The sequence below is a fragment of the Pseudorca crassidens genome, chromosome 2 (genome assembly GCF_039906515.1).
Source record: "Pseudorca crassidens isolate mPseCra1 chromosome 2, mPseCra1.hap1, whole genome shotgun sequence".
Taxonomy (NCBI): Eukaryota; Metazoa; Chordata; class Mammalia; order Artiodactyla; family Delphinidae; genus Pseudorca; species Pseudorca crassidens.
The window spans coordinates 124,563,975-124,586,177 of record NC_090297.1 but is presented as its reverse complement, the minus strand read 5'-3'; the positions used below and the strand labels follow the sequence as shown (position 1 = coordinate 124,586,177).

The window sequence follows — 22,203 nt, the reverse complement described above, 5'->3', positions numbered from 1 at the left end:
GAAAGGAGTCAGACAAAAGGCAGCATATTGTATGATTCCATCTATTTGACATCGTGGAAAAGGCAAAACTACAGTGACGGAAAGTAGATCAGTGGTTACCAGGGGCTGGGTATTGGGAAGGATTTGACTACCAAAGGGCATAAGGGGACTAGAGGGTTGAGGGAACTGTTCTGTGTCTTGATTATGGTACTGGTTGAACGACTGTATGCTGAATATAGAAGAGATGAATTTTATTATATGTAAGTTATACCTCATTAAAAAGAAAACTCAACACAGAGGGGAAAACCACCGAAGGATAAAAAGTGGCTGTATTCAGATTAAACTCATGACGTATTTGTCAGCCGAGCATGGTTTCTAGGTGTAGATGGGTCCAATTTCAGCAGCTCAGAAGGATGTTTAAATGTAGCAGTAATGCCCAACTTATCTCTCCAGGGGCCCATAGTACTTCCATATGTGACTTAAAAATTCTCAGAGTAGCCTGCAAACTGGCATTCCATGCTTATAACTCAGGGTTAAAAGATGTTGGGCTGAGAACTTAAAGTAGGTATCTAGCCTTGCAGAAATGTGAATAACTCTGACCCTTCAACCTATTATTTTGGTGTTTTGAAATCACTTTCTGCATATTTGTGTGGTCCTGGAAGGCTGGTTTGGAGAACAAATACAGGGGTTTGTTAGTGGTGGGGTGGGGGGGGTAGGGAAGAGAGAAGTGAAGTGCTAAGAGATGAGGGACAAATTTGCTCCTTTTTTCAAGTGAATGTTTCTGAGGTGTGTGAAGCCATTTGCTTTTATAATCTATCTGCTAAGTTGTTCCTCCTCTAGGGAGTTTCTTCTATTTGCATGTTCCTTACGTTTTCTTAGAATTCCACCTTAAAACACACTGAATGTACTTATGGCCAATATCTCGCCGCTGAAAAGTTTTGCTTAAACGATGACACACTGCAGTTGGAGCCTGCTTGCTCGCCCACATCTGGAAGCCACATGTCAGCAGCAGCTGTATAAAACCAGCAGCCCAGCAGACATAGGGTGACATTTTTTGCCAGAAACCCAGACAGCATGGACCTCACTCTTCTGTGGGTGCTTCTGCCACTGGTCACCGTGACCTGGGGGCAGTATGAAGACTATGGGTACCCATATCAGCAGTACCAAGACTATAGTGATGATGGGTGGGTGAATCTGCACCGGCAGGGCTTCAGCTACCAGTGTCCCCATGGGCAGGTGGTGGTGGCCGTGAGGAGCATCTTCAACAAGAAGGAAGGTTCTGACAGACAGTGGAACTACGCCTGCATGCCCACACCTCAGAGCCTGGGGGAGCCTACAGAATGCTGGTGGGAGGAGATCAACAGGGCTGGAATGGAATGGTAAGAGCCAGCGGGCTGCACACGGCCGGTATTATCGCAGCATATCCCTCTCACTGGGGGATGCTTGGTGCTCAGGGAACAGCACTTACTAGAGACTGGGCAAGTTCTACCAGGAACCTTTCCATTGCATGCTCTGGGTGGGGCAGGGTCACTGCTGAGCAGACCGCATTACAGGACAAAAACCCAGAATGGGGGGGGGGGGTGTCCATGGCAGATGGACTCTTCTGTGGTTCTGTTCCTTCCAGAAGCAGCCCTACTCTCAGTTTGGTCCAGGACTAGCAGGGGTCTGCGAAACGTTTACCAGTTCGCCAAAAGTTAAGTACAGAAATTCAAAGTATTTACGGAACTTTATAGCAATTTAACATTATTGTGACATCCAAGTGACATTTTAGTTTGGTAGTAATTTATTTTGACTGTTTTACAAAAGTATTGGTACCCAATAGTTTGGGGAAAATAAACAGTGGGACGTTCACCACAGACAGTTTGAGAAATATTGATACAGAGCAAACGAGTGGGGAGAGGGGTCAAAGAAGCTTAGGCAAAGAGAAGTGAAATTAAATAGCTCTCTCCTGCCCCGATTAAATGTGCTCTCTCAGTTTTGAGTACCAAGGTCCTTCTCTCTGTCTGAATTTAAAATGGGTTTCATTGCTGGGAAATAGTTTACTAAAGTCTTTTGGGGAGAAGGACTGTTCTCTTCTGACTGGACTCTGCCATGGTTAATGACATGGAAATGGTCTGAGCCTGTGTCTTCACTGTGGGGTGGGACTGTCTCACCCTAGTACTTGGTCAGAGCCCATCCTAGGAGCTATGGTCTGTGAGGCCAGTTAATCACAGCAGCCAGGATGAAAGCAGGACCACTGGGTGGGTCGGAGGAATGGGTGGAAGCAGACCCTGTGGAAGGCTGGCCTGGGGAAGAGGAAGCCCAACGGGCAGCCTGCTCTTATGGTAACTGTAGAGAGAAGATTCTTTGAGGACTCCCAGCATGCATGTGGTGTAATGGGGGTTAGGGATGGTCAAGCACAAAACTCTGAGGGTCACTCCAGCAGCACACAGAACAATGATGGGAGATCGAGAGGAAAAGACTGATGGGTGGAGGGGACCTCTCAGTAATAAAAACAGTGGCCATTGATTGAGTGCTTACCCTGAGCAAGCACCATGCTGGGGGATTTCTATGCATTATCTCATTTAATGCTCAAAACAAATCTCTAAGTCATTTTATAGGTAGATAGAACGCAGTCTAGAGATCAGGGTTTTCCTCAGCCGGGAAGTGGTAGAGCAAGGATTTGGATTCAGTGAGTCTCAGCTCCAAAGTGTATGTGCTTAGCCCTGGTGATGGGTGAGACAGACTTGAGAGTCTGCTCCCTCTGCCCATTGTGGGCTCAGTCAGCACAGCCAGGGCCACAGGACTGGACTCAGGGCAGTTCTTCATCCTGAGGACGGAGGGCTCTGCAAATCACAGCAGAAGCCAGCCCTGGAGGGATTGGACCAGCTTGTTTACTACCATGACTGAGGAGGGGCTCAGCCAGCCTGTGGAAGGGATGGGAAGAGGGTCACACAGGCAGCTTCAGGTCAGGGGCCCCATTATTGGGCCTTTCTCATCCCCCTCACTGCCTCTAGTGAGCAGATTTAATTATCCAAACCCCCTTCTGACAGATGGCTGACTCCAAATGCAGCCTCACCTCAATGACTGACAGTCTCCAGTGGTTCCCTGTAGCCAGGCCAGTTGCCTGGCACAGAGCATGGGGATGCCCAAATTACAACTGTCTGTCTAGTCCTCCAACTTAGGGGGCTATTATGTGGGTGGGGCCCCTTTCTAATGTTCCCCTTGTAAAGCCACAGCAAAACACACTCAGATGATTTCTTAAGTCCCAAAGGAAGAGCCCTGGGCTGTGAATCAGGAGGCCTGGATTTAGATCCTGGTTCTAAAGACAACTTGCTGGGTGACCTTGAACCACGGGTTCAGCTCTCTAGGCTCCCACCACATTTGGAAAGTGAGCAGTCAGACTACATGATCTCGCAAGGTTCCGTGGCTCCAGTTCTCTTTCCTCTGCTTGGCTCTGAAAAGACAGTTGGATTTTTCTTTCATTCTGTTGATTCTTGTGTTTACCCCTGCTAGGGAGAGAAGACAAATTATGTTTAGTTTCAAACTTGCCAGAGTGTGACTGGTTTGTCATTAACTCCCAAACTGTTTGAAGAAAAGTATGAGAGGGAGTAGAAATTATATGATTTTGTTTGACCAATGCAAGTCGAATGAGAGACTTACAGGCACGATCTCTCTTCCACCTTCTCTTCTTCCACATTTTTGAGTATGCAGAGTCAAGTAATATTTTTTTTTCTTTCTCCCTTTCCACCCTCTGTTCTCTCATCTCCTCCTCCATTAATCACAGAGTAAAAAATGTACAAACATGAAAAACAGTAGGACTCAGCTGTCCCAAGACTGATCTCAATTATTCCAGAGGCATTTTTGTTGGATGATTATTGCTTTGAGTTTAGACTCCAGTCTCAGTGAAAAATCTGGAAGGAAAGAAATTGCTCATAAACTGGGGAGCAGTTATATCTTCCCGTTGGCTGCAGGGTCTTAATCTGTTCCGGAGGAAGAGTTGACAGTTTTGTGCAATTTGGCTGCCTTGTATAACTACATTAGCTTTCAGGCTTATTTTAAGAGGGGACGAGGAATCTTGAACACAGATGTGACAACAGTACATAGGGTCTGCTAAAGACACTTGCTAACTGGAGCACAGTCTTTAAAAAGTGCTTCCGTCATGGCTGAGTGACTTGTAACACTGCTGTTTTGCTAGGGTTTCTCTGTTGAAAATCACTTCTTCAGTTGGCAGATTCTGAAGTGTGCATGCTGGTCCCTCACTAACAACTGCTTGGAGGCTTTACCTGGGTTCCATGAGTGGCATTTTGCCATCTCAGAGCATGCCTCAGTTGTTCTTGGGGAGTATTCTCAAACCTGGGTTGACCCAGGCTGCAGGACATGTGGGTCCTGTGTGGAACAGGATGAAACTGGAATTTTGTAGTGAGGCTGAGCTGGAGTGTGGTGGAAGGGGCTCTGGTCTTAGAATCAGGAAACTTTGACTTGCAGCTCCTGTTTCTATCATCTCTGAGCTCTGTGGTCTTGGGCATTCAGTTTCTCATTCTGGAAAAAAAGAAAAGAGTGTGACACCCACCTCACAAGCTGTTAGAGGGTGTTACCATGATGCTTACAGGAGAAAGTGTAGGAGAACTCTAAAACAAATCTAAATCTAAAACAAATTCTTGGCACATCATGGACAGTCAATAGAGATTTTGTGTATCCGAAATTTGATGAGGCTAATTTGAGGCAAACCAGCTTTACATGGAGTCTGAATTCAGAAGAAGAGCATTCAGTATATTGACATCCACTTTTTCCCCAGGGCTTCAAAGAATTCCCAAGAAGATATTTCAAAATGGTAGCTTGTTTTAGAGCTAATTATTTGAATTTATGAATTTACCAAAGATAAGTCACATGATAGAGAAGAGGAAACCATCTTACTTCCACAACATTCCAAAATCATGAGCTACTCCAAATTTTGGCAGTTTTATCCTTGACTAAGGTACAAGCCCACATAAGAGCATATAATTCAGCCTGTTAGGCTGAAGTAGCCATAGATGAAGGTACTGCCTCAACAATATCAAAAGAAGTTGCAATAGCATACTCAGCACAACATTTGCCATTGTCACCTTTTAAATAAGAACTACTAGTGAACCATGAATAGTCAACATTACCCAAAGAATTTCCTACAGATCATTTACAAGGAGTCAGTAGGTGATCCATCAGTGTTAAGAAGTCAAGAGGAACTTCATCAGTGACAGAGGGGAGAAGAGTAGCAGAATTAAGATTATTACAACATAAAAGAGTGATGTGAGGAACAGCTAACGAAAGGACTTCTTATGAAGTGAGGCAGCTGAGAAATGTTGAGTGTGATGAGAATTTTCAGGAGAGCTTCTACTGAAATGGTGAAATGGTCCTGGACAAACCTCAACTCTAAGTCCTTAGGTTTTCTCACCAGTAAAATAAGAGCATTACAGGGACTAGTTAAGGGACAGTGAGGCCTTGAGCCTTGTAATCTTCTAAGATGGTTTTTATGTCTTGAAGGACTTCTTTACTTACAGGATGTTGATTAATTCTGGGAAGAGGTTTTAAGAGATCTATCTGAATCTTGATGGGAGGTGGGCTGTGACTTTTTCCAATATCAGCTGTAGATTTTGCCCATAAGGAGGGTGGTAGTTGATTCAATAGGGGTAGATGATCAGTGTTTCCAGAATAAACTCTGGTACCATCAAAAACAAAGCAAATAAAAGATGTCAAAGAGTCATTTAATTCACCTGGTTGGCTGCTTGGATAACTACTGTCAATTCTAGAATTGCTTTCTCCTTTGGGGAGAAAGAAAATTCTATATACTTCTCTAAGAAGTCTTGACCTAATAAATGGATGGGCAGAGAAACTAAGGAGAAAGGGGTATGTGTCTTTCAAAGGGCCTAAACAAAAGGGAATATGTCCAAGGACAGAAACCTCTTGAGGTTTATTAGAGATCCCTACTATTTGAATTGTTTTAGCGCTACAAGGCAAGGGGTGATTGACAGTAGAGGGGTTGAGTACCAGGAGTGTGACTCCAGTGTCAGTGAGGTCTGGAAGAGATTTATCTCCAATCTGGAGAAACGTTCTTCAAGTCAATTAAGAGGGAGGATTGGGAAGAGCTCCTATAGTTCCCAGGAGCTTAGTCACTGAGAACCGGGAGGATGTTGGAAAAGGCTGATTAGAGGGCTGAAGGCACCTAAAGCACTTAAATTTGTAGCAAATTCTTTTCCAATGTCCTGACTTTTTGCAATAATAGCAGAAACTCGGGGTGGGTGGGGGATCATTTAAGGGCCTTCACTTGCTGGAGTTGAAGGTTAAGAATTTTGTCAGTCTTCCTTTTAGGTGACTCAGTTAAAGTATGAGAGAGCTGGTTTATCAGATTAACTAAATCTGGAGTGGACAAATTTTCCTGTTCCGTCCTGGTCCTTTTTACCAGAAGGAAGATGTTCTGGGTCAGCCTATGACTAAACATAGAGTTACAAGCTACATGGGTGGAATCAACATCTGAAGAAAGACCAGAATTTGCTTTAAAAATAATATGAAATCTATTGTAATAGTCATAAACAGGTTCATCAGATTTTTGTGTGCAAGTCTGAATTTTGTTCCATTCAACAGTCTTTGGAAAAGCCCTAGGAATTCCTCAACAAAGTCACTTATTGATTGCCTGAATCTGATCATAAAATAAGTTAGTGGGCTGGTCTTTCCTCTACTAACAGTTTTCATTCAATGCTGGGCGTGGTCTTCACCTACAAGCTTATGAACAAGCTGATGTTAAGTCTTAGAAACCAGGTTGATAAATCTGAATGACTATATTAATTCAGCAAATCTGTGAGGATCTCCAGTTACTTTGGGAGAATCTCTGACCTTGACTCACAGTTCAGTGTTAGTCTAGGAAATATAAGAAATTAAGGGTTTGTCCTCTGGATCCCCCAAAGGCTTAATTTTAAAGGGTTAGGTTCTGATAAGTTCAGAGGAAAAGGGAGTGGGGAGAGTTTCAGAGAAAAGGGGAAGTCTGGCAAGAGAATTAGTATTGGGGAACTGGGGATGTAAGGGATGTGTAGGCAGGCAAAAAGAAGGGAAGGGGGAAGCTGGCACTGGAGGTGGGACCTGAGCAGGAGGAGGAGTGAGACAAGATGGTGCTGGAGATGGAGCCTGAGACAGAGAAGCCAAGGAAGAAGAGCCTGAGGCTTTGGGAGCCATGTTACCTTTCTTTAATTGTTTACCTTAGTTCATCTTAAAATCTTATTTTGCAAAGATCCAATTTTAGGCTGCTGATAATGTTTGGAAGCCTAAAAATACCAATCGAAATAGGCATTCCATTTAGTTTTGGAAATTTTAGAGCTATGGTTGTCCAATTTGGTTTTAAGAAAAGTACGTTTAGGGATTTCAAAAGTTCCTCATAATGGTCATTGCCATTCTAAATTGCTTTCGGTTAGGTCAGTCCAGTTTGGTTAGACATGCATATGAAGAAGGACCTTGGTTTTCAAACATAAAATGGGCCAGGATCCCTGTAGGGAAGGGGTACCCTCAAAATATTTAGATAACTGGGATCCTATTTCTCAGAGCTTTTTCTCTAGAGTAAAATAATTCTTTTCAAACAACTTAAGCAGCTCAAATAGCTCAAACAGCCTGCAGGCCTAATACCAGCCAGTTCTAAGGGAACAGTCTAGTCCTGGAAGAGCCAGGCAGGAAGCTGCTCAGCACAGTTCCAATAGAATAGCCCCTATTCCTGAAGGAATGGACTGGTGGCTAGCCAGTTCAAGCTGGATAAGTCTGATTTCAAAAATCAGGCCGAAGTGCCAAATGAGTAGTTGCATACAGAACAAGGTCTTAACCAAAAAAGATGAAACCTTAAAACAGATCCCAAATAAAACCTGGAGAGCTTCAAAACGCAAAGAGGATGAAGCTCAGATCCAGGCTTCACTGGGCCCACATATGGAACAACAAAATGTTGACCTAAAACAAATAGACAGCCAGTTATAACTCCAGAAAAAAATGGGTTTATTTGGAGGAGCAAAGAATTGCAATTTAGGGTCTACAACTATAGTGAGGCATGCACAAGTCCCCCACAAAATGGAGAGGAGAAAACTCTTTTATAGAGGGGAAAAGGAAGTTGGGGGGGCCTATATTAAACAAAGTTCATGGCTTTTCATTGGTTGCATTATGACAATCTCTCATTGGCTGAGCTCTTGTCAGGCAAGAAGAGGAAATCTTTCTTCTTCTGTTGGGCTCTGCTATCTTTGAAGGGTATGAGAGCACCCCTTTCTGGTCTCCTGACTCTAACTGAGGTTTCTGCTTATTAATTTTTTTACAGTAGGAACTCAGTTTTCCATAATCTGATTCTAACTGAGACCAAGGTTCTGTCTAGTACGGAGCAATCCGTCCTGATTCATTATTCTGATCATTCAGTACACACAGTGCTCACCTCTTCAGAGACGTTTTCCCAGACCACCTCCTCTAAACCAACGTCTCTCACACTCTACTCCCCAAGCTGCGTTACGTTTCCCGCAGTGCTCTTGTCATTACATGATTTGTATTTATAGTTTGTCCCCTTCAGATTATAAGCTTCATGAATGTAGGGACTTTGTCTCATTCACCACTGTATAGAATATTGCCCAGCACTAGAATAACGCTGGCACATAGTGGGCCCCACTAAATATGTAGCAAAAGACCAAATAAGACTAGTTAGTGCATCGAGCATCTCACAGTGCCCTAAACAAAGAAGCCTGAGATCTTCCTGCAAGGGAAACCATTTTGCTTACATTTTATAATTTAATTTTTTATTTTATATTGGAGTATAGTTGATTTACAATATTGTGTTAGTCTCAGGTGTACAGCAAAGTGATTCAATTATACATATACATATATCCATTCTTTTTCAAATTCTTTTCCTATATAGGTTATTACAGAATATTGAGTAGAGTTCCTTGTGCTGTATAGTAAGTCCTTGTTGATTATTTTCTATATAGTAGTGTGTATATGTTAATCCCAAACTCCTAATTTATCCCTCCCCCCCAGTACATATATACAGGGGAATACTACTGAGTCATAAAAAAGAATGAAATAATGCCATTTGCAGCAACATGGATGGACCTAGAGATTATCATACTAAGTGAAATAAGTCAGACAGAGAAAGACAAATATCATATGATATCACTGATATGTGGAATCTAATGATACAAATGAATTTATTTACAAACAGACAGACTCACAGACTTCAAAAACAAACTTATGCTTACATTTTTGATTCTCAATATTCCAGTGTCTATAATATGGGGCTCAATTTTATTGTACACAATTCATTTTGGCTTCTTGCATTCACCACCATGCAGGATGGTCTTTTTTGACTTCCTGAAGTTCTCTAAACCATGTGCAGAGGATGGCTGACACACTTGTTAGCTCAGGATAAATTCTTTATTAGGTTTCCATTATCCCACAAATCTTAATGTCCCAATACGCTTTTAAAAATACAATAGCAAAACTTTTTATTGCAAAAGCCATACGGGCTAAATGCTACATGGTATCCTGGTTTGGATCCTGTAACAGAAAAAGTGCATTAATGGAAAACCTGGTAAAACCTAAATGAAGTCTGGAGTTTAGTGATGTACAATGTTAATTTCTTAGTGTTCATAAAGGCACCAGAGTGACGAAAGATAACTTTAGGGTAAGCTAGGTGAAGGGCATACATGAATCCTATGTATTATCTTTACAAATCTTCTGTATCTCAAAAATTATTTCAGAATTAAAAGATTAAAAAATAAGGAGGCAGGCTGGTAGAGTACATATTGGGAGTTTAAAGGGCAGAGTGTAACAGAATCACAAAATCTCAGCACTGGGAGGGATCTCATGTAACATCCAGAACAACCTCCCTACATCATAGATTAGGAATTAAAGCCAAGAGTGAAGCAACTGAAAAAGCAGTGAAACAAGTACATTAAGTATAAGTGCCATTATCTTAATCCTAATTGATATGGTGCTTTATAGTTTATAAAGTATTCCTCAGTCATACATTCATTTTCTTATTCATTCACTACCAAATGTTTATTATCACAAACTTTGCCAGACTCCAAGATTATGAAGATAAATAACATACAGGCTATGCCCTTGTGCTACTCATGGTCTAATCTTATTTGATCTTCACAATAATACTGCAAGGCAGCATTATTATTTCCCCCGTTTTATACATGAAGGAACGTGGTTCAGAAGCATTAGGAGACTTGCCTGCTCATAGCTAGTGCAGAGGTGGAACCCAAGCCACAGTGCTGATACCACAGTGCTGCCGGTGAATATTAAATGTTGGTGGTATTTTTGGTCTTGAATAAAGTTGTAGTCAGTTCTGGGCTAAAGAAGATATCACACCTCTGTAAGATTGACCTCTGAGGGAAACAAGGTTGAGTGTGGGAGAATAGAGTTATAGCAGATCTAGGGTTCTTGCCAACTTTCCATCTTGGTCACTGTCCTGAGATCTAGGAATCAATTGTCTGAGGGAACTTGGGCTTTGCAAAATGGCTCTTGGCTGTGCTCATAGGATGGTAAACGTTCACTCCTCCCAGTAGGGGATTTGCTTCTGTCTGCATACTTGTCAGATATAATATTCCTAATGAATAAGAGATTTCCACAGAATTAGGATACCTTTCTCTCTCCTCTCTCTCTGTGTGTATGTGTGTGTTTCTTCGAGGTATCTTGAAGTAATTGAAAGAATATGGACTTCGGAGACAAACAGAACAGTTCTCAAAATGCAGCCCCACTACTAACTTTAGGCAAGTCATGTCAACTTTCTAAGCCTCAGCTTCTACTTCTACAAAGACAATGCCCCAGAATTGTTGTGAGAATTAAATGAGATAATATATATGTATTATTGGCTGTGTGTCCTTTGGGGAATTACTTAACCTCTCTAAACCTGAGTTTCCTTATCCATCAAATGGTGGTGGTGGTGGGGAACTGATTATCCAAGCCCATTTCACAGGATTGTTTTGGTGATTAAAATAAATAATGCAGGTATAGTGCTTAACACAATGGCTGGCACATGGTAAGTCCTATATAAGAGTTATTTATCCTTACTATAATGACTACTCTCTGGAAACTGACACTCAAAGAGATAAATGTCACACAGTTGGTAAATTATAAAGCTGGAGTTGAAATATACAAATTGCTAGATTACAAAGACCACTGACAGGTAACATTTCGTTTCGGGAACATATAATTCAGTATACATATTAAGTGTACAATATGAATGTCAAATATTTTTCACATTTCAGATAACACAGCGGTAGTATTAGATCGCTTGGTTAACAAATATTGTAAATAATTGACTTCAGGAGCTCCTGTGGTTAATTAAGCCTGAAATCCCTGCGTGACCTGGAATTGTGCTCAGGCCAAAAGTGATCTCAGGACATAAATACATCTCATAATATAACCTGGATCTTCTCAGAGGCCTTTGGGTTGGCCTCTACTGCTTGTATTTTTCTAAAACAGGGCAGGAGTTTGTGTTTTGGGAAGAATTTCTATTTCTCCCTTGTCCTGTCCTATGGCTTTCTATCCAGAGAAGCTGTTCAGCAGTTCATTTCTGATTCACCATCTTGAAACCTGCTATATACTAGCAGAATTAAAACCCTACATGGAGAAGATAGCAGAACTCTTACCCAAATGTGGGCAGGAAGAGAGCAGACAGCATATAACTCAGCATTATTTAAAGAGACTGTTCATATCCCCATCATTGTGGCAGGGGGACCAGTAATCAGTGGTACAGTATTTACCTTCAAAACCCCTGCACTATCCCACGATGAGATGGTTCAGAGATAGTACATGTTAGGTGAAATGTGTGATGGTGACATCAATGTATCATGAGGAAGAAAAATCAGCAAGAGTTACAATTGTCAAGAAAGGAAGATTTCTTGGAGCAGGTGAGCTTCAAATTAAGTTTTATCATCTACTTTCTGAGGCTAATCTTACTGCCCCACTGGAAGTGTTCAACCTTGATAATTCCTAATGTAGGCTCCAACAGAAAGAGTTTTGTGGAGACTAGAATGTAGCTTCTCTTTCCATTTAATTGCAAATATTTATGATAATAGTAATAATAAAAACTACTACCTTTCCTGCCTTCCTGCCTTTTTTATTTTTAAACATCTTTATTGGAGTATAATTGCTTTACACTGTTGTGTTAGTTTCTGCTGTATAACAAAGTGAACCAGCTATATGTATAGATATACCCAATATCCCCTCCCTCTTGTATCTCCCTCCCACCATTCCTATCCCACCCCTCTAGGTAGCACTGAGCTGATCTCCCTGTGCTATGATAGCTTCCCACTGGCTATCTATTTTACATTTGGTAGTGTATATACATCCATGCCACTCTCTCACTTTGTCCCAGCTTACCATCACCCTCCCCATGTCCTCAAGTCCATTTTCTACATCGAATCTTTATTCCTGTCCTGCCCCTAGGTTCATCAGAACCAATTTTTTAAAGATTCCATATATATGTGTTAGCATACAGTATTTCATTTCTCTTTCTGACTTACTTCACTCTGTATGACAGGCTCCATCCACCTCACTACAAATAACTCAATTTCGGTTCTTTTTATGGCTGAGTAATATTTCTTTGTATATATGTGCCACATCATCTTTATCCATTCATCTGTCGATGGACACTAAGGTTGGGTCCATGTCCTGGCTATTGTAAATAGTGCTAAAATGAACATTGTAGTACATGACTCTTTTTGAATTATGGTTTTCTCAGGGTATATGCCCACTAGTGGAATTTCTGGGCCAAAGAGTAGTTCTATTTTTAGTTTTTTAAGGAAACTCCATACTGTTCTCCATAGTGGCTGTACCAATTTACATTCCCACCAACAGTGCAAGAGGGTTGCTTTTTCTCCACACCCTCTCCAGCATTTATTGTTTGTAGGTTTTTTGATCATGGCCATTCTGACCACTGTGAGGTGATACCTCATTGTAGTTTTGATTTTAATTTCTCTAATGATTAGTGATGTTGAACACTTTCATGTGTTTGTTGGCTACCCTTATATCTTCTTTAGAGAAATGTCTATTTAGGTCTTCTGCCCATTTTTGGATTCGGTTGTTTGTTTTTGTGATATTGAGCTGCATGAGCTGCTTGTAAATTTTGGAGAAAAATCCTTTGTCAGTTGCTTCATTTGCAAATATTTTCTCCCATTCTGAGGGTTGCCTTTTTGTCTTGTTTATGGTTTCCTTTGCTGTGCACAAGCTTTTAACTTTCATGAGGTCCCATTTGTTTATTTTTGTTTTTATTTCCATTTCTCTAGGAGGTGGGTCAAAAAGGATCTTGCTGTGATGTATGTCATAGAGTGTTTGGCCTATGTTTTCCTCTAAGAGTTTTATAGTGTCTGGCCTTATATTTAGGACTTTAATCCATTTTGAGTTTATTTTTGTGTATGGTGTTAGGAAGTGTTCTAATTTCATTCTTATACAAGTAGCTGTCCAGTTTTCCCAGCACCACTTATTGAAGAGGCTGTCATTTCTCCATTGTATATTCTTGCCTCCTTTATAAAAGATAAGGTGACCATATGTGTGTGGGTTTATCTCTGGGCTTTCTATCCTGTTCCATTGATCTATATTTCTGTTTTTGTGCCAGTACCATACTGTCTTGATTACTGTAGCTTTGTAGTAGAGTCTGAAGTCAGGGAACCTGATTCTTCCAGCTGCATTTTTCTTTCTCAAGATTGCTTTGGCTATCCAGGGTCTTTTGTGTCTCTATACAAATTTTAACATTTTTTGTTCTAGTTCTGTAAAAAATGCCATTGGTAATTTGATAGGGATTGCATTGAATCTGTAGATTGCTTTGGGTAGTATAGTCATTTTCACAATATTGATTCTTCCAATCCAAGAACATGGTATATCTCTCCATCTGTTTGTATCATCTAATTTCTTTCATCAGTGTCTTATAGTTTTCTGCATACAGCTCTTTTGTCTCCTTAGGTAGGTTTATTCCTAGGTATTTTATTCTTTTTGTTGCAATAGTAAATGGGAGTGTTTCCTTAATTTCTCTTTCACATTTTTCAACATTAGTGTATAAGAATATAAGAGATTTCTGTGCATTAATTTTGTATCATGCTACTTTACCAAATTCATTGATTAGCTCTGGTAGTTTTCTGGTAGCATCTTTAGGATTATCTATGTATAGTATCATGTCATCTGCAAACAGTGACAGCTTTACTTCATCTTTTCTGATTTTGATTGCTTTTATTTCTTTTTCTTCTCTGATTGCTGTGGCTAAAACTTCCAAAATCATGTGGAATCATAGTGGGGAGAGTGGGCAACTTTGTCTTGTTCCTGATCTTAGAGAAAATGGTTTCAGTTTTTCACCATTGAGAACGATGTTTGCTGTGGGTTTGTCATATATGGCCTTTATTACATTGAGGTAGGTTCCCTCTCTGCCTCCTATCTAGAGAGTTTTTATCATAAGGTGGTGTTGAATTTTGTTGAAAGCTTTTTCTGCATCTATTGAGATTATCATATGGTTTTTACCTTTCAGTTTGTTAATATGGTTTATCACATTGTTGATTTGCATGTATTGAAGAATCCTTGCATTCCTGGGATAAATCCCACTTGATCATGGTGTATGATCCTTTTAATGTACTATTGGATTCTGTTTGCTAGTATTTTGTTGAGGATTATTGCATCTATGTTCATCAGTGATACTGGCCTGTAGTTTTCTTTTATTGTGACAACTTTGTCTGGTTTTGGTATCAGGGTGATGGTGGCCTCATAGAATGAGTTTGGGATTCTTCCTCCCTCCTCTATATTTTGGAAGAGTTTGAGAAGGATAGGTGTTAGCTTTTCTCTAAATGTCTGATAGAATCGCCTGTGAAGCCAGCTGGTCCCGGGCTTTTGTTTGTTGGAAGAATTTTAATCACAGTTTCAATTTCAGTGCTTGTGATTGGTCTGTTTATATTTTCTAGCTCTTCCTGGTTCAGTCTCGGAATATGCTTTTCTAAGAATTTGTCCATTTCTTCCAGGTTGTCCATTTTATTAGCATATAGTTGCATTTACTAATCTCTCATGATCCTTTCTATTTCTGCAGTGTCAGTTGTTACTTCTTTTTCATTTCTAAATCTGTTGATTTGAGTCTCCTCCCTCTTTTTCATGATGAGTCTGGCTAATGGTTTATCAATTTTGTTTATCTTCTCAAAGAACCAGCTTTTAGTTTTATTGATCTTTGCTATTGCTTCCTTCATTTAGTTTTCATTTATTTCTTATCTGATCTTTATGATTTCTTTACTTCTGCTAACTTTGGGGGGTTCTTTGCTCTTCTTTCTCTAATTGCTTTAGGTGAAAGGTTACATTGTTTATTTGAGATTTTTATTGTTTCTTGAGGTAGGATTGTATTGCTACAAACTTCCCTCTTAGAAATGCTTTTGCTGCATCCCATAGGTTTGGGGTTGCCATGTTTTCATTGTCATTTTTTTCTAAGTATTTTTTTATTTCCTCTTTCCTTTCTTCAGTGATTTCTTGGTTATTTAGTATTGTATTTTTTAGCTTATATCTGTTTGTATTTTTTTACATTTTTTTTCCTGTAATTGATATGTAGTCTCATAGCATTGTGGTCAGAAAAAATGCTTGATACGATTTCAGTTTTCTTACATTTACTGAGGCTTGATTTGTGACCCAATATATGATCTATCCTGGAGAATGTTCCATGAGCACTTGAGAAGAAAGTGTATTCTGTTGTTTCTGGATGGAATATCCTATAAATATTAATTAAGTCCATCTTGTTTAATGTGTGATTTAAAGTGTATGTTTCCATATTTATTTTCATTTTGGATGATCTGTCCATTTGTGAAAGTGGGGTGTTAAAGTCCCCTACTATTATTGTGTTACTGTTGATTTCCCCTTTTATGGCTGTTAGCATTTGCCTTATGCATTGAGATGCTCCTATATTTGGTGCATAAATATTTACAATTTTTATATCTTCTTCTTGGATTGATCCCTTGATCATTATGTAGAGTCCTTCTTTGTCTCTTGTAGTAGTCTTTGTTTTAAAGTCTATTTTGTCTGATATGAGAATTGCTACTGCAGCTTTCTTTTGATTTCCATTTGCATGGAATATCTTTTTCCATCCCCTCACTTTCAGTCTGTATGTGTCCCTAGGTCTGAAGTGGGTCTCTTGTAAACAGCATATATACAGGTCTTATTTTTGTATCCATTCAGCCAGTCTATGTCTTTTTGTTGGAGCATTTAATCCATTTACATTTAAGGTAATTATCAATATGTATGTTCCTATTACCATTTTCTTAATTGTTTTAGGTTTGTTTTTGTAGGTCTGTTCCTTCTCTTGTGTTTCCTGCCTAGAGAAGTTCCTTTAGCATTTGTTGTAAAGCTGGTTTGATGGTGCTGAATTCTCTTAGCTTTTGCTTGTCTCTAAACGTTTTATTTTCTCTGTTGAATCTGAATGAGATCCTTGCTGGGTAATCTTTGTTGTAGGTATTTCCCTTTCATCACTTTAAATATGTCCTGCCATTCCCTTCTGGCTTGCAGAGTTTCTGCTGAAAGGTCAGCTGTTAACCTTATGGGGATTCCCCTGTATATTATTTGTTTCTTTTCCCTTCCTGCCTTTACTATTTTTTCTTTGTATTTAATTTTTGATAGTTTGATTTTATGTGTCTTGGCATGTTTCTCCTTGGATTTATCCTGTATGGGAACTCTCTGTGCTTCCTGGACTTGGGTGACTATTTCCTTTCCCATGTTAGGGAAGTTTTCAACTATGATCTCTTCAAATATTTTCTCAGACACTTTCTTTTTCTCTTCTTCTTCTGGAACCCCTACTATTTGGATGTTGGTGTGTTTAATATTGTCCCCAAGGTCTCTGAGACTGTCCTTAATTCTTTTCATTCTTTTTTCTTTATTCTGCTCTGCAGTAGTTATTTCCACTATTTTATCTTCCAGGTCCCTTATCCATTGATCTGCCTCAGTTATTCTGCTGTTGATTCCTTCTAGAGATTTTAAAATTTCATTTGTTGTGTTGTTCATCATTGTTTGTTTGCTCTTTAGTTCTTCTAGGTCCTTGTTAAATGTTTCTTGCATTTTGTCTATTCTATTTCCAAGATTTTGGAGTATCTTTACTATCATTACTCTGAATTCTTTTTCAGGTAGACTGACTATTTCCTCTTCATTTATTTGGTCTGGTGGATTTTTATCTTTCTCCTTCATCTGCTGCATATTTCTCTTTCTTCTCATTTTGTTTAACCTAATGTATTTGGGGTCTCCTTTTCACAGGCTGTAGGTTCATAGTTCCTGTTGTTTTTGGTGTCTGCCCCTAGTGGGCAAGGTTGGTTCAGTAGGTTGTGTAGGCTTGCTGGTGGAGGGGACTGGTGCCTGTGTTCTTGTGGATGAGGCTGGATCTTTTCTCTCTGGTGGGCAAGACTGTGTCTTGTGGTGTGTTTTGGGGAGTCTGTGACCTTATTGTGATTTTAGGCAGCCTCTCTGCTAATGGGTGGGGTTGTGCTTCCGTCTTGCTAATTGTTTGGCATTGGGCTTCCAGCACTGGAGTTTGCTTGCTGTTGGGTGGAGCTCAGTCTTAACGTTCAGAGGGAGATCTCTGGGAGAGCTCCTTTCCTGCCCCTTCATAATAAACTTTGTGCTATGCTCTGGGGTAGACACTTGACATATAGCTTCTCTTTAATCTTCATGTAATACTATCAGGGTAGAAATTGTCATCTCCATTTTGTGGAAGTAGGTATAAATGTCAGCAGAAAGGACAAGATGGGGAATGGAGTCATTCTTTTGGGGCTTAAGAGAGAAATCCAGAACTTTTAAAGCTCCTTTAAGTAGGCAAACGTGCTCCCAAATTGGTTTACTTCTGCGCCTTGCCATTTCACTGCCCCACCATCCCAAGCCAGTTTCTTGTTTCTCTTTTCTCTCTTTACTACAAATCTACTTCTTCTCTCCAATATCTGTATTGTTGTGGTGTCTCTTATTAGCACAGTTGTCTGGAAAGGATTGCAGACCAAGTACAGCACCTGACATAGGTAGGTTCTAATGACTATTTGTTGAAAAACTTAACAAACATTCTGAAACTCTGTGACCCATGTTATAAATGTCTGATAGCAACTCAAAGGATTATTCTGGGGAAAATAGAATTTACAGGAGTCAAACTTTACTCTAAGAGAATGAGTCCCCCTTGGTGGAATTTAAATCCTCATCAAGCTGGATTGGGAGAGAAACACTGGGGAGTAAGAGCTTTGCCACATGGTCTCCCAGTCACATGGAGTGGCCACCAGCCTGGATGATGATCAAAGCTGCTCTTATTTCATATTTGCCGTGGAGCTGAAGACTGGAGAACAGTCCTGGAAACACGTCTGTATGTTTATAGAGCTGGAAGAAAGCTACCAGCACAACCAGCCCACCCATTTGATGGGACTATAAAAGCTCTTAACCAAGATAGTGCTGCTTTCCTTTACCCTGTTCTCCACTCAACCCAATGCCACGCCCAACTTGCTAAGAGTTTGGACTTTCTTTGAGTTGGGACTGAGACCAGCAGAGACTGGAAGGAGAGACTAAAACTTCACAGAGGAGTTCACCAGCAAAACCAGATATGTGCACACCTTCCAGTCCTGGCCTCCATCATTGGGCCTGACCAACAGCCCTGGACCCAATGAAGAACACAAAAAAACAGTGAGAAAGCCTGGCCGAAGATTGGACCAGAAGCAGAATGACAATCCTGGAGCAGCAGTTTGTGCTCCCTGAAAGTTCATGACCAGGAGCTTTGGCCTCAGAAAAATCTGAGTTTGGATCCTGGATCTTCCTGTTTCTATCTTCGCCAAGATTTTTGCAGGCATCATTTTATTTCATCCTCACAGTGACTTAGATGAGGCTCCACACAGCATGTGAAGGTCAGGGCTAGGACCAGAACTCATGCTGCTGATTCCTCAACAAGGGCTCTTTCCCCTGCATCCTATCACTTCCATGTTTTGTTATTGTGGACACAGGAGAAGGTTTTGTCTTTGCTTTTAGGGTGAAGGCCCTGAGAGAAACCACTTTCAGAAAGACCACTTTCTCAGAAAAGGTCCATGACTATTGTCAGAGGAGGAGTAACTGCCTGCTGATTTTCCTAGTAGAAAGTTTCTAGTGTCAGATGGAGCACAGCTAACAGTGCTCCAGTTTGTGAAACTGAGCCTCCAAGCTTCAAAGAGATGATAAGAAAGAAAATATGGCTTTTCAAATGGAGAGGAGAGAGTCCTGAATGAGGGCACCCCAGTGTACTGAGACTCTGAGGGAATGTTCTCAGGGAGTCTGTGCCTAGGGCTCAGCTGGGGTCCTGTCACTGTACACCAGGAAAGCTACAGTCTTGGGCTCAAACTCTTTTCTGTGGACCATTCAGGAGCAACAACCAAGTGCTGGGAAGTAAAGCAGATCCTCAAGAATGTCTTTTCACCATCAACCTTTTTAAAAAATTGAATCTGGGGCTTCCCTGGTGGCACAGTGGTTGAAAGTCCACCTGCCGATGGCAGGGGACACGGGTTCGTGCCCCGGTCCGGGAGGATCCCACATGCCGCAGAGCGGCTGGGCCCGTGAGCCATGGCCGCTGAGCCTGTGCCTCCGGAGCCTGTGCTCCGCAACGGGAGAGGCCACAACAGTGAGAGGCCCGCGTACTGCAAAAAAAAAAAAAAAAAAAAAAGCATCTTGATTAGTTGCTAATAAAACTCTTTAAAAAAAAATTGAATCTGAATCACTTTAATGATTCAAGTTTTCTCCAACTTCCCCCGCCGCTCCCATTGACAGGCTGCCCTCATTCCCTTTCTCACCTGCCTGGTTCCTGTGTTTACAATCCTGCAGTTTGTGGCCAAATGTTTAACTGAGTCTTATTAAATAAGGTACTTTTTAAAAAGGTGATTGAAAGGGAGAGAAATGCCTAAAGCTATATTCATTTTTCACCCTCGTCCTGGAGTAGGCTTTGTTCCTGAAAGAGAAGGTGGAAGTGGGAAGATGGATTGCTCAACGTGAGTTCCTGAGAACTACTTGGAGGGAGTTTCAGGGCCCTTCCTGGATTTGAATGACGGGCTTTTAAAAGTCCATTCTGCCTCTGATAATGGAAGATGCCCTGATCATTCATTTGTTCATCATTCTTCCATCAGACATTTGCTAGACCCCATTGTCAGGCACTGTGGGGAATTCAAATTGAAGATTAAGTGATCTTTCTCCTTCAAGGACTTTACCATCTATTGGGGGCAATAAGTCATACTCAAATATCTATGCTGCAAAGTGGGTGTGTCAGTGACTAAGACAGTTGACTGCTGTGAGCTTTGTTTTAGGGAAACAGCAGCTCAAGGAACACATATGAGTCCACCAGCTTTCCACTGATGGAGACTGGGAAGCCAAGGGCAGATTTCACAGAGTATACTCACAAGTGCCGTGTGGACTAAATGAAAGTATGATGACAATAGTAAGTAATTTATTAATCATTAATAGACACTATCCCCAGAGTTGTATATACATTGCCTTATTTGGTCTTCACAATAACTTTAATAAGTACATACTGTTATTATGCCCATTTCACAGATGAGGAAACTGAGACCATTAGAGGGTCTGAAGCCTGTCAAAGGTAACACAGTCAGAAGTGGTTGGAGCACCAGTCCAGCAACATAGCCTATGCTCTTAACCACCCTGCTATACTGCTCCCACATGAGTGTGAAAATGTACCCTTACAAAAATCCAATTCTAGAAGGAATAATTTCATTGTGTTGGCCTCATGTACTGCCAAACTCCAGTGCAGGCTCACTCTACTAAAATGTGAGTGCAATGGGACAGAAGCTGGGGGAGGTGAGCTCTCTTTGGTTGTCTAACTTTCATCATATGTTCTTAGGCCCTGGGCCTGTAGTGTCCAAATAATCTTCACAGGGCAGTGTTATCTGAGGTGGTGTGTGAAAGAGTGACACACACACACTTCCCATACAGGACTATGGGGTCAGCTGCCTGGCTGGCAGCCGGCGGAGAATTCATGGAACTTGGATAGCCTTCAGAACTGGTACCCCGTGAAACCATTCAGCTTATCTTGCTACATTTATTTTTGCTTATGGGAACTCACCACCCTGGGAATGCTATCCCCGTGATAGTCTGAGTGCACAGGACAAACCAAGACAATGGAACAACAGCTCCAGGGAAACCACAGCCTGGCTCAGTTCTGAAAGGGCTGTTTTAGAGGAAGGCAGAATTTTAGTGATGGTAAGGAGGAAGCTCACAGAGAGCACCAGTTTGCTGCACTGTCTCTCTTTGGACACATATGAGCTTTGTTTACAACTCTTAGAGTTTTCTGTTGAAGTTGGCTTTCACTCGCATTGCTAGGATTAGGATAGAATGAGACCATGCTAAAAGATCAGCCCCCAAGGCTACCCTTCAGACCTTGGTTGTCCATTCCAAGTGTGTGGCTTCCTGATACATACCAGGTGTTTTCCAAGGCGGTAATACTCCTGATGAGATGCGAGTACTGGTAGAGCAAAGAAGACTAGATCATCAAAGGGCACAGGTCTCAATTTATGTCATAAATTGCACTATTGCTCTCCTACAGTTGAGCTTTCTAAGGTCTTTCAGAACTTCTTACAGGTCCTGGGAACCTGGAATTCAAGCCAGTTTTTATGGTGACCGAGTACCAAGCCCATCTCTCAATTCTTCTTTCCACACAGAAGCACTGTGATTGAAACAGAATAGTGAGGGAGTACAAGTTTGTTGAATGAATGAATGGATAAATAAATACATGTTTGAATATATATAAGCATAAATGAATAAATGAATAATAAATGATGAAAAGCACAGATGCTTTCTGACCAGACATGAAATATATTTAATATCTAGTTTTGTCAGACCCAGAAGATCATTTCCAATAATTAAAAAGAATGAAATGAAATCCAGTCACTGATGGTTTTATAGTTTGTGTGTCAGCAAGGTCCCTCTCACCTATCAGCATCAGGTACTTATTCTTACTTTATCTATTATATTTTCTGGAAACTTACCTTTCCTTGAAAAGCAGGGTTGTATTCCAGCAGCTGTCAGGTTGTGACACAGAGACAACTGCCTTCTCTGCTTACTCATAAGAGGGAACATGATCAATGGCCAGGTGGGTAAAAATACAAAGAAGCAGAGGTAGCTAAAGACCTCCTTTGGAAGGTTTTATGAAAGCTCTCACTCTGCGCAAGGTGGGAGCCCACTGTGGCCAGGTGGAGAACAGCAACCTCATCAACACAGCAAAAGGAGCAAGCCTTAAGGCACCGGTGG

The 22,203-nt window shown here is 40.9% G+C and overlaps 1 protein-coding gene across 1 annotated transcript in view; it reads left to right on the top strand.

Annotated features, from left to right (window-relative positions):
- The first annotated feature begins 974 nt into the window (after positions 1-974).
- Positions 975-22,203, top strand: part of DPT (dermatopontin) — a 39,282-nt gene continuing 18,053 nt past the window's right edge. The window contains exon 1 of the mRNA XM_067728568.1: positions 975-1,358. Coding sequence (XP_067584669.1) covers positions 1,054-1,358 — 305 coding nt within the window. The 5' untranslated portion in view covers positions 975-1,053. The remainder of the gene's footprint in view (positions 1,359-22,203) is intronic.